The sequence below is a fragment of the Vidua macroura genome, chromosome 13 (assembly GCF_024509145.1).
Source record: "Vidua macroura isolate BioBank_ID:100142 chromosome 13, ASM2450914v1, whole genome shotgun sequence".
Lineage (NCBI taxonomy): Eukaryota > Metazoa > Chordata > Aves > Passeriformes > Viduidae > Vidua > Vidua macroura.
This window is the reverse complement of record NC_071583.1, coordinates 14,924,780-14,940,844: the sequence shown is the minus strand read 5'-3', so window position 1 is coordinate 14,940,844 and position 16,065 is coordinate 14,924,780. Positions and strand designations below refer to the sequence as shown.

Below are 16,065 nucleotides of genomic sequence, written 5' to 3'. Positions count from 1 at the left end.
GCTGCTGCAGACAGCCACAACTCAGCCACCACACAAATGTGCTTACAATGCTAACTGCGAATATCCTGCTCCACACCTTAGCAGAAAAACCTGAGAGGAAATTAGATGGAAGCAAATACAGCCACACACCCGACAAGCTGTTCTGTGCTCCTTCAGTGCATAGCCAGCCTCCAGCACAGTTTCCTATCTTCCTCATGAGCTACTTCTACCACGTAATTACAGGGGGAAACCTAAAGGTCTTGTTTCCCCTGCAAACCAGGTAGATTTTTGTTTGTTTAGCTACAAACAGGCCTCCAAATCAATATATAGATTTCCATCATGGAGTCCAGGAGTAAACAAACTCATACACACACTTGCTTGGCTCCTGCTTCAACCTCTACCTCCCCTCTGCATCCCCTAGCCTGAGCTGCTTCTGGAATAAAACTACCTGTCTTTCGTGCTCAGACCCTAGGATTAGAACAAGATGACACATACACTTACGCTGAGGGACTGCACATTTGAATAGTCATTCAATTTCTTGTCATTCTGGTTAAAACAAGGATTGCTGGGGGGAACCCACTCCTGCCCAGCTACAGGCAGAGTCACAGGGAGCCACAGCTCCCTTAGATAGGCTGCACTCAGATATTTAGAGCCACATTTCACCCTAAAGCATCCTCATCAGCCCCTCCAGATTTCCCACGAACCATGCAGGGAGCACAGGGGGACACAGCACAGCCCAAGGGTAACACACACAGCACCCCCTTCCCCTGGGATGCAGGAGGGGGCTCCAGCTCTCCCAGAGCCCCAGGATAACCCATCAGGTGGGTGCCCACAAGCCCCTGACTTCTTGCTTTCCTACCAAAATAAAGTCTGCTAACACAACAGTTGTGGGCAAGGCCTTGCAATGCCTTTGTAGGCCACGCTTAAAAAGCGAACAAAAGTGTCTTTAGTTTATCTATTTATTTTTGGCACAGAGGAATGGCTGGGGTCAAAGCCAGTCCCATTCTCAAGCTGTTCTTTGTTCTCCAGTTTATCCAATACCCCCTTATCCCTCTCCTCGCCTGCCCACCTCCCCCTCTCCATTTTACCACAGGTCTTAAAAATTAAGCTGTGCATGAAACCAAACACCACACTTGAACATAGCCCAGCAAATGCTCTCCACGGTCACAGAAGGATCCTAATCGACCATAAAAAATGGGTAAGAGCAGCGTGCCCTTATATGGGCAGAGGCTAGACAAGGATCTGACACAAACATCATTTTTAAAGAAAAAATAATATTTATTTGCAATATAAACAAAGTCCCAATATTGGATCAGTATATATAGGGTCACTAATTTTCCTTCATAACTCAGAAAGCAGAACCATTCCTCACTAACAAGCTCTCATTTGTACTAATCAGAAGACGCATCTTATTTTTTTCCTTTAAAGAATAAAGACCACTAACAGCACAGGAAGCCTTTACAAACCAGCTTAGCTGTAATGCAATAGAGATGCACTGTCAAAAAATCCCTGAAAAAATAAATTCCTCCATGAGGTAAGATGCAATTAGGATATTCTCAATTTTCTCACTCACAACCGTACGCCCATTCTCCCTTCCAATGACCCACAATCCCAACATTGTGGCAAACAAAACCCAACAAACAAACAAAAAACAACCAGAAAACAAGAAACAGAAGCTCATTCCAACATTCTGATAACATCTTTAACAAAAAGAACAGTTTCAGGATGTGACAGCGTCAAACATTCCTCCAGATGGAGATTTTTTTTATTATTTTTTATTTTTCTTGAAAAAAGTACAAAAAAATGGATATTTAGAAAAAAAATCCGTGGCTTTTTTTTTTTTTTTCACTTACATGAGAGTTAAAGTGGACAGGGAGGGGGGAGAAAGGAGGGACTACATTGCAGCCAATAAAGAAATCTCCAAATCCGTTCTGCCCTCCTCCCAGAAATTATTACCACTTCCTCCCCCTCCCAGCTTGGTAAAAGGAGTTTGCCAAACACTAGCCAGAAATACATACAAGTCTTCTCAGAATAGAAGGCACGGCATAAAGTTATTCGAAAGAGGAAGAAAAAAAAAAAAATCAGAACCTCTGTTGAAAGCTCCAATCATCTCAGAATTTGCCAGTTAATATATATATTCATATATATATATATATATATAAAAATTCTCTGTTACAATGCTCTCCTCATCATTTCCACACCTCTTCACTCCCCTCACACGCTCCGTGTGTGACGATCGAGTCCTGTCCCGCCACACAATCCTCGCTCTGCTCCAGGCGCTCGCTGCATTCCCCCTCCACCCCGCACACGTGGGAAAGAATCCAGTGTGCTCAAGAAACGCCAGCACTGCAACTACCTTCTGGACTCGGGAAGCTGGAATGGTTTCGGGCCAGCTGGATGACGTTAAATCAGTCAACAGGCAGCAGAGAATGAAGCCGGGCTCAGACATGCTTCTACCAACTCTGGAGGCTACGAGAGTTTTACCTCTGGCAATAGCAAACAGTGTTTTTGGCAGGGGTGGCATTAAAAAAAAGCTTGCGGCTTAGTCACCTTGGCTGAATCAGTGCAGAGTTTGTGATTGTGAGTGCAGGAGTGGTGAAGGGGTTGCGTTTAAGCCCAACTGGCCTTCACACATAACAAAGCTTCCTACCAGATGCTAACAACAACAGCAGCAGCATGTATCTCTCTCTGGAGTACCCAGTAATATGCCAGGACATACCAAGGCTTCACAAAGTGTGCAAAATGCATTTGGTCAATATAAACATTTGATTAAAAAAAATAATAAATGATCAAACAAGAAACAGAATAAAATACTGGTTTTGCAACCTGGTCTGTACAAACAGTCAAGAACTTACATATCTAAAAAGAGTTTGAACCCAAAGCTCGAGTAAGATCTACCTTTTCTTATTTTTTTTCTTAAATCAAAAAAAGTAAACTTGGGTTTTAAAACAGTCTTGGCCCAACACCTTTTGTTCAAGGTTTCCAAGTGCATAAATCTCCTCATTTTCCACAGCAAGCTAACCCCCGGTAGCTCTTCACACGTGTGCGTGTTCTGACAGTCTCAATGGACCCAGGAAAGCGGTTATTGCCGGTGACAGCTGCGTCCGAAACGCTGTAACATCGCCCCTGTTAAATAACCCCCTGTAAAAACACTACCTCTTCAAACCACTTGGATCAGGATACTTAGTGAGCGGCATTAGCCTTCCTAAAGCAGCGATCAGGCACCTCTGCCCAGAGAAGCTACTCATCTCAGAGCTGCCTGGCTAGACAGGTATTTTCCTAAGAGTTGAAATACTCAAGAGAAGCGATTCGATGCTCGAGTTCCCGACCAGGCAGCGTCCTCTTCATGTGGACTCCAGAGTGTTCAGCTGGAACAGGTTGTGGTTGGTGGGGGTGGTGAAGTAGAGCTGTTCACTGGGCGAGCGGTTGTCACAGGGGCTGTTGAGTCCCAGAGTCCTCTCAAAGTCCAGGAGTTGGCCCATGAAGTTAAAGTTTGGGGAAATATTGGATTTTTTCCTTTTCACAAAGTCATAGGCATCATTCAGGGACAAGTTGAGTTTTTGCATCAAGTAGGCGACAGTGACTGTTACGGACCGGCTGATGCCAGCGAGGCAGTGAACAAGGATCCCACACTTCTTGGAACGGGCCTCATCTGAAACAAGACAAGGGGAAGGGGGGAGTCTATTATTCTGCACCAAAAACACGTGGCTTTGGAGCAGGGCCAGGTGGCAGCTGCAAGCTCCCAGCACCACGACGACTGCCAGAACTGGATCCCCTGCCCCTAGTGACACCATCCCATGTCCCTTGGACACCCACATCTCTCCCCACAGGGCTCCTGAGACATTCCTGCTGCATGGCAAAGCTGCACACCCCCAGCTAGGCCAAGCATCTCATGTGCTTGAAAAGTATCAATCAAGTCTAGCAACACATCCCTTGCCTAGGGAACAACAGTACCCGCTACTCAAGAGAGCTGGAGTAACCCACAGGAGGCAGATGGAGCTGGAGACAACTGCTCCAGGGAGATGCTGGTGGTTGGGTACAGCACACCCACCTCAACTCCAACTAAACCAGAGACGGCTGTGCACTCAGGGCAAGGCTGCAGCCCAGCACTACATAAGCTATTCTCCTCTGCTGTCCCTGTCCTCCCTCCACTAGAAAGTTACATGAATGCAGCCAATGCCAATTTAAGTGGAGTCTGAAGTGCAGGAACTTCCCTTATTGTGAAACTGTTCTTTAGGATCGACAGAAATGCACTTCACCACAAACAAACGCTTGTGTTGGAGGAGGCTCTCAGGATGAATGGTAGCGGGAAGCAGGAATGCAGGCTGGACCAAAAAATGGCGAGAGAACAGCAGCGAAATTTCCCCTCCCTTGCCACCAACTGAAAAGCACACACACACTCATTGTCTCTTGCACAGCCGGAACAGCGTGATCCCTTTATGAATTGACATCTCAGTGCTGAAAGAGGGACACGCCACTGAGAGCACTGAATGCACGCAAGTACCCAGTGCTGCTTTTACTCCTGGGCAGCCCTATTTGAAGTCAGTCATTTGACTGAGAGCTTGGCAGGGAGCAAAAAAGTGGCAGGAGAAAGAGGATCCTCAGGCAAAGCCAGAGGTAAGAGACACTCTGGCACTGTAAGTGCAGAGAAGGGCAAAGAAGAAGGAGGCAAAACAAAAATCCAGACCCAAGCCACAACAGGTTTTCTGCCCAGCCTCCAAAATCAGGCAAGAATTTCCAGTAGGGTGGGCAATCACCGCCCAGTGTACCCAGCCCTCCCCTCCAGGCTCTCCTGTTCAACATTTTTCCAGACATTTTTGCCTTTCATCTGACCTGCACAGCATTTCTTGGTGTTTGGTTTTAGAGTGAGGTAATCCTCCATTTCCTGTCATTAACTGGAAAGCACAAGCTCGGTGTTCACAGAGACACGGGCTGACTGGAGCAGACAGATCCCAAATGCCACATGTCAGCAGGGACACTGTACCTCATCCCTGAGGTTTAACACCCTGCTCATGCAGGAAGTGCAGATGGGACATCAGACAGGTCCCTGTTGCTACACTAAAGCAGCAGCTTCTGACCACAGCCATGTTACTGGAGGGCAGAAGCTGGGGGCAAAGGAGAGTGTGTGGGAACCAGGGTTTCTGACAGATGAAGAGCAGCCAAAGATCCACCACTGCTCTGCCCCATTTCAGGCCTTACAGCATAGCAAGCACAAGCTATGGGGTCCGAAATGGGCTGCACAGGCTTCAGTCTGCAGGCAAAGGTCCCCCTCTCCTTTACCTGTACAAATGTTTGTAATCAGACACGAAGCCATGGGGCTTTTAATAGTTAATGGTGATATTACTGCCTGTGCCATTCACTCCCATAAAACAGAGCTGATTAGGCTAATGACTATCATGAGCAAACAGCACAGGTCAGCCTGGAGGTGTACAGCCCTGTTCAGTCCAACATACACTTCCCACAGAATAAGAAGCAATTCTCAAAGTCAAGGCTGGCCTGAGAGAAGAGATCTTCCTTCCTGAACCCCACTACCACCAGCCAAAACTGTCGTAGAGGCTGTCTACAGAGCAGTTTTTCCATCCAAACTCTGCAGTATAATTATAATCACTAACTCATTGTGTTGACACTTACCTTAGGAAAAGTATCCATACAAGGAGTTAGCTATGCTAGGATGACTTACAGCAGAATCCCAACTAGACTAGCAAATCCCCTTGGGAAAAGAAAACACACTGTCCCTGATTTTAACCACATTTGGGGCTAAGGAATTGCTGGCACCAGTCACATTAAAGCAGCTCCCATCCCCAAGCAGAGCAGGCAAAGGAGCTCCCCACTGCCTGGGTTCAGCCATTTCACAGCAGTGCAAATCCCCACACAAGGGTGAGAGGCAGTGGGGCCAGTCCAACCACTTGCAGGTAGCTCAGCTGAGGTGCTGCAAGAGGGCTGAATTTTGGAAGGGGAGGCCTCCCTGAACACAGCCAGGGTGATAAGCACCAGATGTGCCACCTCACAGCGTGACACTCACTGCTAAGCTGATGCTGTGCCCCAGAGAGGTGAGGCTGCAGACAGCAGCAGCCCTGGGAAGCGGCACACCACATTCCCAAGCGGTGAGTATGAAAAGAGATGTTCTGCCAACTACCTACCAATGAAAGCAATGGCCTCGGGAAAGAACTGCGAGAGGTTCTGGCTCCAGTGATCTGAGATGGGGATCTGCTTGTACTTGAACTCTCCGTCATGCTCAAACATGTTTGGCAGGTTAGGAGTCACATTCAGGATGTATTTAATGCCATATTTGCCCAGGACGTCCAAGTTGGTCGAATCTTTGGCACAGCCCAGGTACAGGTAAGGTAGGATCTGGACTGGAAAGGCGGGCTGATTGTTTGGGATGGGGCTCCCGTCCGACTCCGTGGCACTGCTGGGTTCCCTGTCGGATTCGCCATCCGAGCAGTCGGAACTTATCCGCAGCCCTCCCAGGCCAAGGACTGATGCTGGGGGAGAGTTGCTGGGCGAGGAGCTGTCAAGGTTTGTCTCGCAGTGCTCAGAATATTCAGTCTGAAACTTGTTAAAGCCACCTGGGAAGGGGGAAAGGAGAGATGGAAGGGGAGAGGCAGAGAGAAAAAAAAAAAAGATGTTTTATTCTTTAGAATGGGAAATCCTTCTACCCATGAACATATGTTACTCAGAAAGCCTTTACCAGCAAGAAGTTGGTATCCCTTCAACTTCACAGCAAGAAAAGCATTTCCCTGCTCCCTTATCTTCCCTGGGCAAACTGATACTGAGCAAATGGGTCGCAGGAGACCAAGGAGTGGTTCTTACAAAGTTCAATATTGCTTGTGAAAAATAGGCCCAAATCTCAACCACAAAATAAAGAAACAAAAACAAAATAAATCCACAAATAAAATCAATGCCAAGACACAATCTCGCCTTGTTCGCTTCTCAAAAATAAGGGTCTGGGGCAGTTTAGGCAAGAGCTATTATGCCACTTAGGGAGAAAAGTATCCATGTCTGAAAAGATAGATCAGGGACAACCACCACATACTCACCCCCAGGCACTAAAACCCAACGAAATTATTCACCTCCAAGCAGGAAAAAAGACCCTAAGTTTTGCTACAGGGTGATCCTCACAATTATTTTATCACTACAAAATAGGTTTTGCGACAGAGCAGTGTGACAGGTTTGTTCTTCACCCAAACCACAGCAGGAGTGCAGAGGGACGGGACCCTTCACGTCTGCCCCTAAGAATTTTTCTCCGGCTCTTCAGCTCAGCTACTTGGGAAGGAAGGCAGAGGCAGGGAAGCAAAAACCCCACCGATCTACCTCCTTTCCAGGCGGTATTAAAGCGGAGCTCAGCCATCGGGATCTGACACTGACAAATGGTTTAATTAGAAAGGGCTCCTGGAAACTTCGTTAGTGGGTTCGGCGGTTGTGGCGGGGTCACTGAGCAGGACAGACAGCTCCTGCCACATCCATTCATGAAAAAGGCTCGTCCTCGCCCTCCTCCTCCCCCCGCGCCGCCAGACAGCGCCGAGGAGCCATTTTGGAATTTTAATTAGAAACATTTCCCACCGAGGCTCCCGGAAAAAGGCAGAGAAAGGGGCTCAGCTCCTCCCCTGCCCATGGGGGAGAGTTTAGGAGTAACTTCAAAACCGCTCCTTCCTGCTAGTGATGAGGACGACGCGGAGAGAAGCGGGAATGCAAAGCGAGCGAGCAACGGAGCCCATGGGGAAACCCCAAACCGGGATGGGATGATGGGATGGGAGACTCGCCCACGGGCAGGGATCGGAGGGTCGAGGGAGGAATGGTATCAACCCCTGTGCTGGCCCCCCACCATGTTTTGGAAGGAGGTGTGTGCGGGCTGCGCAGCCCCAAGGGCTGGACCCCAAATACCTGACTGTCTCCCTGCGGCTCCACCCCTCCACCAGGGGCTTCCCCGGCTCCCCAAAAAGAGTCTATCAAGGAACAGCCGTGTTTTTTAAAGAGCCGCAAGTGGCAACTTTCTTGACCACTCTCCCCCACACAGGCTCCCCCGCTCTCCTGTTATTCCTGCCTCAAAGCCGCCACCCAGCGACCGGACTGGGAGCACTGGGAGGATGGGAAGGGTCCCAGCAGCGCAGCTGTGGGCTCTGCTCAGCCCGCTGCGATCTTTTAAAACGGCCAAAAAATTCCCAAAAAAAAACCGAAGCTCCCAAAGCACCCCCAGCCCTGGCGGAGGGGCGTGTGCGGGGTTCGGCTCCCCTGCAGCGCAGCTCCCCGCTCCCCATCGCCCTGTCCCGGGGGAGCAGCCGGGCTGCCCTCTCCCAGACCGGCAGCGCTGCCTAGCAAAGGAGGAGGAAAACCCAAACGATGGCTTTTTGGTTATGTAGGGAGGTAAAATAAATGAAAAGAAAAGCTCTCTTGCCCCCAGAATCCGGCCATTCCTTCCGGAGGGCTGGAGAGGAGCCTGGCGCCGGCGCGGAGAAGCCCCGAAAGGCTCTCTCCGGGGAGCGGAGCCGAGGGGCGCCCGGCGCTGCCCAGCCGGGATCGGCTTGGGACGGGGCAGCGCTGGAAGGGCCGCGCCGGCGGCGAGGCTGGGGGGCTCCTCCCGCCGCTACCGGGGAGGCGACGCAGGAAGAAGCGGGGCGCTCCCGGCCGCTTCCAGCCTGCGACCATTTTGTGCGGGGGATTAAAGTGGGATGCAGAGGAGGGGAAAATTACGTAGAGAAAAATAAAAATAAATCGGGCAGAACAGATAAGGGAAGGAGGCAAAAGGAGTCAGCCACCTCCGTCCGACCAGGGGATGGGCACCCTAGGGATGCGGCGGCCGGCCAGGGGCTGCGCAGGGAGACACGGACAAGGGCTGCGGGACGGGGCTGGAGGGAGGGCGACAGGCACCTCACCTTTCAGGTAATAGGCTTTGCAGCCGTCATCGCGCAGCTTCTGGAGCAGGAGCCCCAGCACGGAGGTGGCGGCACCGCTGTCCTGCCAGTCGGCGGTGGCCTCGTCGTAGAGCAGCACGGTGTCGGCCTTGCAGCGCTTAACGAAGCGCTCCTTATCCTCGTGGTTGGGGATGATGGAGCGGATGGGCAAGTTGCCCTTCTTGAGTCGGCGCAGCATGAGCCCGGGGATGGCCAGGTTGATGGCCGTCTCGATGTGCGAGCTCTCGAAGAGCTCGTGGGGGCGGCAGTCGAGCAGCAGCAGCGAGCGGCCGCCGCCCGACTCCAGCTCCTCCTGCAGCCACTCCGCGCTCTTGCACGGCATCGCCGCAGCCATGGGCGCCCGCGGGGAGCTCCCCCAGACCTGCGTTTTCATGGGGCTCGGCAGCGGCGGCCGCCAGCGCCCGGCCCGCCGGCCACCCACGCGGCGTCCGGACGCGGCCCCGCTCCGCTGGGTCGGTCTTACGCTGCGCCGGACGCGGCTCCGCTCAGCACGGCCGTGGGTGCGCGGTGTCTGCGGCCCGGAGCGCGGCGGCCCCCGCTCTGCCCTACGCGCTGCGCCCCATGCCGGCGGCCTCAATTAAAGCGGCGCTCGGCCCGCGGCCCGGCGAGTCATGCCTCGGGGGGCGGGGCGGCGGCGGGGCCCGGCGCCTCGGCCCCGCCCGCCGCGGCACCGCGCGCACGCCGGCCCCGCCCCCCGCGGGCCCCGCCCCCCCGCGCCCCCACAGCCAATGAGGCGCGGCGGAGGGAGCGGGGCAGCCCAATATGGGCAGGGGCGGGGCCGCGGCGGGGGCAGAGCGCGGGAAGGGCCGCGGGAGCGGCGGGGGGCGCCGGGCGCGGCCGGGATCGGCACGGATCGGATCGGATCGGCACGGATCGGCACGGATCGGATCGGCGCGGATCGGCACGGACCGGCAGGCCGGGGCTGACCCCGGGCCCTCCGCCCGAGCGCGGGCTACGGCTCAATAAAAAGGTCAGCCAGTGAAGTGACCCAGCCCAGGGGCCGGCGGGTGTGCAGGCCCGCGTGGGTTCTGAGTGGGTCGTGCCCAGCCCTGTTTGGTCTTTGACAGGAACTCACAGTTCCAAAATAAAATTGACTGAGACTCATTAAGCCTCCGCATTGCCTTTCGCTCTCAGAGTGAGCTACAACATAGATGTTTTTATCCGTGCATCCTTGTTTATTTTTAGAGTGTCTTCCCTGTTGGTATCCACTACTATAAATACAAACCTTTTGTGCTGCAACACTAACATTTCAAGACAGGAATGTAACTGGAGGCACCCTTGGGTTTCCTTCCATCTTTTACATTCCTTCTCATGTGAATCAGTCCTCTGATACCAGAAGTTTTCCGTGCCTCACACAAACTGTTCCTGTTACAAAATAGATTTGATCTTTCTCTTTTTAATGAGCAGGATGACATTAAAAATGTGGTTCTGTATGAGCCATTTCTACTGCAGTCTATTTTCACCATGCAGGCAGTCAAACATTGGTGGATTGCTCAGAGAGGTTGTGCAATCTCCATCCTCGATAGATTTCAAGATCCAACTCAACGCATCCCCAGGTAACCTGGCCTGCCCCCAGGGCTCACCCAGCTTCCAGCCAGAGGTTTGACTGGAGCTCTGCTCTGGTCTCTTCTCGCCTGGGTTATCCTACAAGCCCTTGCTCTCCAAATTCTTGTAAGCATGAGTGGGAACCATTTCTTCTCCCCGGTCTGGGGAGATAAGCTATTCCATTTTTTTGTCTCTAACTTTTCATCTCTTTAGCCTCTTAATATCAACTTTGTCAGCACACACTGTTTGAAGGGAAGAAGCAGGTCTGTTTCACAAGATTCCCAGGCTCAGCAACCTGACTAGGTCTCCTCAAGTTTTTTTCCCAGCTGGCTGAATTTCAGCCAGAACTGGGCTGTACCTTGTGTAACAGGAAAAATATTGCTCTTAAAACACTCCCACACACGCAAACAAACACGTGCACACACAGAGTCTTAGTTGTAATGTTGTTGAGAACTGTGCTGTTCAAATGGCATTGTCTCTAGGCAGAACTTCAAATTGATTTGTATTTGAAGACGCTTTTCTTCCGGTCAAAATCTGCTTTTCTCAAAGCCGAGATCTACTACTGAAGCCATTTCAGAGCCACGGTCTCCTCAGTGGTCTTTTATAGACCCTTAACACATGAAATGCACCAAGAGGGCTGTATTCCTGTGCCTTTAGTACAAAGGCAGCACTTGGATGTGCAGGGGTCCCTGCTTCCTTTTAGTCTAATTCCTAAGGCTGGATCCTAATGAAAATGCCGGCTTAAGGAAGCATTTGAGCGCATGCTTAACTTTGAGCACAGCAAACATCTCATTGCAAAACACTCTGTGATTTCAGCGGGACCGTGCTCTGAACCATTCATGGATTTCATTGGCATCAGCAAAATAAATGTCTTGTTCTACATCGCTTTTTTTGTGACTCAAGTGTGCCCAAGAAAGCGGAACAGCAGAAGCTGTCCACTTCCCCTTGCCCAGTTTATTTTTACCACTGGTTGCTGTGGGAAGCTATTGTGATTCAGTGTGGCAGTAGGAAGTTCCTAACGCTGCTCTTTGCAGCAGAGGATGTTGAGGTTCTTATGCAAGCCACAGGCACAGTGAAAATAGCTGACCTTTCAGAATGTTTATCGAGGCACCTTCAATTCACAAGGGGAAGAGCAGCAAAGAACTAAAATCTGGGTCTAAAGTCCCTGTTGTGCTGAAAACAGCCCAGAAATCTTACAGGGATCCTTTTTTGGTGGTGCGAGGAAGGCAGGTGTAGCCGCCAGCCTGTGGTCCTGTGAAACCAGAAGAGAAATGTTTCACCTCCATTCTGCGGTCGCATCAGCAACCACACAAGTTTCGGGACAGGCTCCAGACGCGTCACCTGCGGAGACAAGTGCAGATTTCACTCTGAGAAGGGCCAAAGCAAAATGAGGTCACTTAACAGAAAGGTGACATCCTCTGCCTGCCCAGCCAGGACCTGAGGGACTTTGGAAGAGGTTCCCCTCGCTTCTGGCTGCTCCGGGCTCCCCGGGGTAGGGGTCGCGCTGCTGAGCGCCCGCGGCAGCGGGCGGGGCGGGCGGGCAGCGGCAGCGCTCGGGGCCGGCCCGTCGCCGTGCTGCCCTCTGGAGTCAGACGCTCCAAAGTGCGCCTCAGCCGAAGGCACCGTCCTGCCGGGCTCCGGGGACTGACACCGGGGGGGTTTCTCCCGTCAGAGGGTACATCCCTGCTCTGCAGAGAGCTGTGGGCATTCCCCGAAATCCCCTCCCATGGAGAGGGCATCTCGACCCCGCAGGGTTTCCTGAGACATGGCTTGCAGGCTGGGGCCAGGACACGGTGTGCCAGCACCTCCTTCTGCCCAGCATGGCTGGCAGGGGCTCAGGGGTGTTGGTGGTGTTTGTCTCCCCATGCACAAGGCTTTGCTGACAGGCAGAAGATCAACACATGTCCAGAAATGGGCAGCTTCCAGCTCAGGGCCCAAAAGCCCCAAGTGCTTGTGACAAGGACTGCACGAAGTGATAACCACTCTACATGTGGATTCATAAAATCATAGAATATCCTGAGTTGGAAGGGACCCACAAGGATCATTGAGCCCAGCTTCTAGTTCTGCCCAGGACCATCCCAAGAGTCCCACCACGTGCCTGAGAGCATTGTCCAAGCCCTTCTTGAACTCCAGCAGGTTGGTGCCATGACCACTGCCCTGGGGAGCCCAGAGATTGCCATCATCCCCATACCATAACACCAGACCTGACCCCAGGTTTCTAATACAGGTTGTGTGCATTTTTCTGGCTGTTTTTCTGCAGTGGAAAGGCTCTCTCCTCCAACAATCCTTCTGCTTGATGCCCAGTGCAGTAGTGACCAGGCAACTTCCTCTAGCCCACAGCCCCATCTTGCTGGCTTGGCTTCAGAGTGCTTTTGTCTTCATCTGTCCCCATCTCCCGTGATGCTGGTGCAGATGCCAGCTCAGGTTCCTCATTTCCATCACCAGCACCTCTCTTTTCCCAGATTCTCTGACTGCAGAGCCCACAGGTTGTTTTGATGTTTTAGAAACAAAGACCATGAGTCATGGCAGAATACAAGGTAAGTGCATCATTAGCAGATGTCTGCCCAAAACCCACTCCAGGCCCTGGCAGCCCCTGCAGAGGCATCACTCCCAAAGGATGTGACAGATCCTACTTTGAGCCAAGGGGGGAGGCAAGATGTGAGTAAAGGGCAGAAGGTGTCACACGCCAAGGGGATGCATGGTACTACCTACAGCTTAGGTGAGGCAGGGACTCCTAAGGATTTACAGAGTAAAGTAAATTAGAAGCCGGTCAGAAGTTAATGTATATTTTCTTCTTTAAAATGAACCTCTGAAAAGCTTTTTTTTTGTAACATGCACTTTCTTCACAACACTTCACCCCCAAAGGATTTTCCTTCCAGCCTCTCCCCCAACAAACCTGGGCTGTAGCAGCTAAACCTTCATAGAACTTACCTTCTCACTGCTCATCAGCTGTTTGCTACATCTAATAAGAGGTGTTAGGTATGATTGGTGGCCCAGATACCAATCCATACAGCTATTAAATTCCTACTAGAAGGAGTCAAGGAGTCTTCACCTGGCTCAGGTGCCTGTGATCAAATATCCATCAGTACCAAGACAGGAAGCACTTTCCTGGCAGCTTAATGCTGGACTGGCAGCTCAAAGCTGTGTTTTGTGAGCAAGGTTTCAGCTGGGAATTTGCTCAGGTAACCTGGGCCCCCAGGCCAGCTTCTGGTTTGCTCTGTGACGTTGAGTGAATCCACAGTTTTGTGTACTTCTCGTCTGTAGAATGGGGCTGATACCTCCCATCACCTTTGCAAGCGTTTGGGTGCTAAGGAACCAGGCAGGTGGGCTGGTGTGATGTTAACATCCTCTTGCAATGCTGAATTTCTAGGACTGAATCACTTTTTTCTATCTCTAAAAAAAATTGTTAAAAAAGACTTTTTATTTAACTTCAGCTTCCCTTCCTAATTATTTAATGGAGTAGGAGTTATTTTGTCAGGAGAGGGCACTTGTTGATGGTTTACCCCATGTTTCATTAATGCATGGAAGAGGTTAACTCCTGGTAGTTATGGTAGCAGATGCATGGTTTTAACAGGGAAAAAAAAATCCTCAATTTTACTTTCTACTCTTGCACTAATTTGTGACTATTTTTATCAATGTTAGCACTGAGCCAGGGTAAAAATACTCCCTAGAAAGTTTAGAATTTACATTTGTCTTCATATATATTCAGCAGAAATCCAGCTCCCCAGCCTCCGCACTGCCTAATCTGGACTCATTAACTTCACCCGCCCCCGAGAAAAATGTCAGATGACTTTGGCCTGGCGAAGCCTTTCACCCACAAACACTCAGCAGGGGGGTCCAAGTCTCCTGTCTGCAGCAAACAATCCCCGTGGAGCATCAGCTCTGGCACTGCAGGCATCCAACTCAGCCATGGGAACAGATTCACTCTTCCTAACACAGCCTTGCCTCGGGGCAAAGTCTCCGATGTTGGGCTCAATCCCACGGGGATGCTGAGCCCTGGAAGCATCTTCCACATGGCAAGGCAGATGGATGGAGGCTGGGAAGAAGCACCACAAGGAGAAACCTTTGTGGAGCATCTCATGAAACTCAAAGCAGCCACAAGCATGTGGAACTGGCATTGCCAGGTCCTGGGATAGTGCCATTTTTCTTCTATTAGATGGACATAACATTTGGCTCTCCAAGATGCCCTTTTGCTGCACAGCTGGAGACTTTCATGTCAATGTGTCAATGAACTCTGCTCCGAAGACAACAAAATTGTTCTCTGGCAGGTTCCTGCAGAAGAAGCAAACCATCCCCTCCTGTGCAGAAGTCAGAAGGCACGTGCAGTGTCTGACCAGCCTGGAGCCATTACCATCTCACAGGGGGCACAGCAGCCCAGAGGGGCTGAGGCTGGAGGTCCCTCTGAGGAGTGTCCAGTCCAGCTTCTGTCTCACAGCAGCATCTCTTAGGGCAAGTATTGCACCTACTATTGGGTATCCCAATATCTCCAAGGATGGAGATTCCACCTTCACCGGGCAAGCTGGTGCAGTATTTCACCATCCTCACAGTGGAAAAGAGAATTAACACGTCCTGTGCTTCAGTTTGTTCCTGTTGCCCTCACTTTTCCTGGCCACACCCAGGAAAAGCCTGGGTCCATGTTCAGGGTTTGAGGAACCCCCTGAATTTTTATGGAAATGGGTGTGTTTTCTGTGAAACCCAGGAGAGAAAGGGGGCTCATGTTTAAGCAGGAGCCAAGAGCCCAGAGGCTCCACCAGCAAGGGAGGGCAGCTCCAATCTAATTAAACTGAGAAAACATCCTTAAGCAACACCATTTACCTTCTTCCCTGCTTCACTTCCTGGGCTCCAGGCTCCTTCCAGAGGAAGAACTGGAGAATATTTAAGATTATTTATCCTTTTAGCAGTGAGTTTTAAATGAGGAGGTCTGGAAGCTACGTGTCACCATCCTTAGAAAATCCTCCCCTGCAGAGGACTGGAGGAGGGGAAAGCTCCAATGGTCCCTTTGGAATGAGACCCTCCAGAGTCTGTCACTACAATGATGGAGTAGGACAGGATATTTATGGGACTTAAGAAGCCAATAACATCTACCCTCAAGCCTGGCTCAGGCATGTGTTGGACACAGCCTGCACAGCCTAGAGTTGAATACAGACCTCCATATCCCATTTATTCCTCCTTTTGTATGCCAGAAAACCCCTTCCTCCTTAGAAAGAGTGAAGCAAGAGAGAAATGGCCCAAGATATGGAGTGCAGGACCTGTTGGTGCTGTCTGAGCTCTAGCCCTTGGCTCTGCTGGGCTCCATTCCCTCCCTGGCTCTGCAGATCCAGCACCTCGCCTGCCCCGTGCACACGTCAGTTCCTCAGCAGCTTCTCCAGACAGCCAGGCTGTTTTCAAGAAGCAATTTCCTGCAGAGGAAGATTTTTTTCCAAGGAGCCTAACTGGGGAACTTCCTTGTGCAGGCTTTTCATGGGAAACCACTGTGAAAGCAGCTTCACCACCCACCAGGAAGGGCTGTCACTGAGCAGGCTGCACCCTGCTCTGTGTCCCCAACCCAGCTTCCCAATACGTGCCCAGGGGGTGAGTTTTGTGACCCTCACTCCTCTCCCCAAGCTGCTGCTGGGATGCTGACTTGTGG

At 51.3% G+C, this 16,065-nt stretch overlaps 1 protein-coding gene and 1 long non-coding RNA gene across 2 annotated transcripts; both read right to left on the bottom strand.

Moving 5' to 3' along the window:
* Positions 1-1,233: 1,233 nt before the first annotated feature.
* Positions 1,234-9,431, bottom strand: DUSP7 (dual specificity phosphatase 7). Its single transcript, XM_053989612.1, has 3 exons — positions 8,853-9,431; positions 6,120-6,548; positions 1,234-3,631 (listed from the first exon to the last, which is right to left on the bottom strand). Exons 1-3 carry the CDS (start codon positions 9,262-9,264, stop codon positions 3,324-3,326), a joined length of 1,149 nt encoding a protein of 382 aa, XP_053845587.1. The 5' UTR covers positions 9,265-9,431; the 3' UTR covers positions 1,234-3,323.
* Positions 9,432-11,515: 2,084 nt separating this feature from the next.
* LOC128813895 (uncharacterized) lies at positions 11,516-13,629 on the bottom strand. Its single transcript, XR_008439209.1, has 2 exons — positions 13,368-13,629; positions 11,516-11,777 (listed from the first exon to the last, which is right to left on the bottom strand). It is a non-coding gene; the product is annotated as an uncharacterized LOC128813895 (long non-coding RNA).
* Positions 13,630-16,065: the final 2,436 nt, after the last annotated feature.

Excerpts from the sequence above, each read along its gene's own strand:
- DUSP7 (XM_053989612.1), bottom strand. The coding sequence starts at position 9,264 with ATGAAAACGCAGGTCTGGGGGAGCTCCCCGCGGGCGCCCATGGCTGCG. Across the intron at positions 6,549-8,852 it reads CAAAGCCTATTACCTGAAAG|GTGGCTTTAACAAGTTTCAG; the intron begins GTGAGGTGCCTG and ends CCCCCTTCCCAG. Across the intron at positions 3,632-6,119 it reads CGAGGCCATTGCTTTCATTG|ATGAGGCCCGTTCCAAGAAG; the intron begins GTAGGTAGTTGG and ends GTCTTGTTTCAG.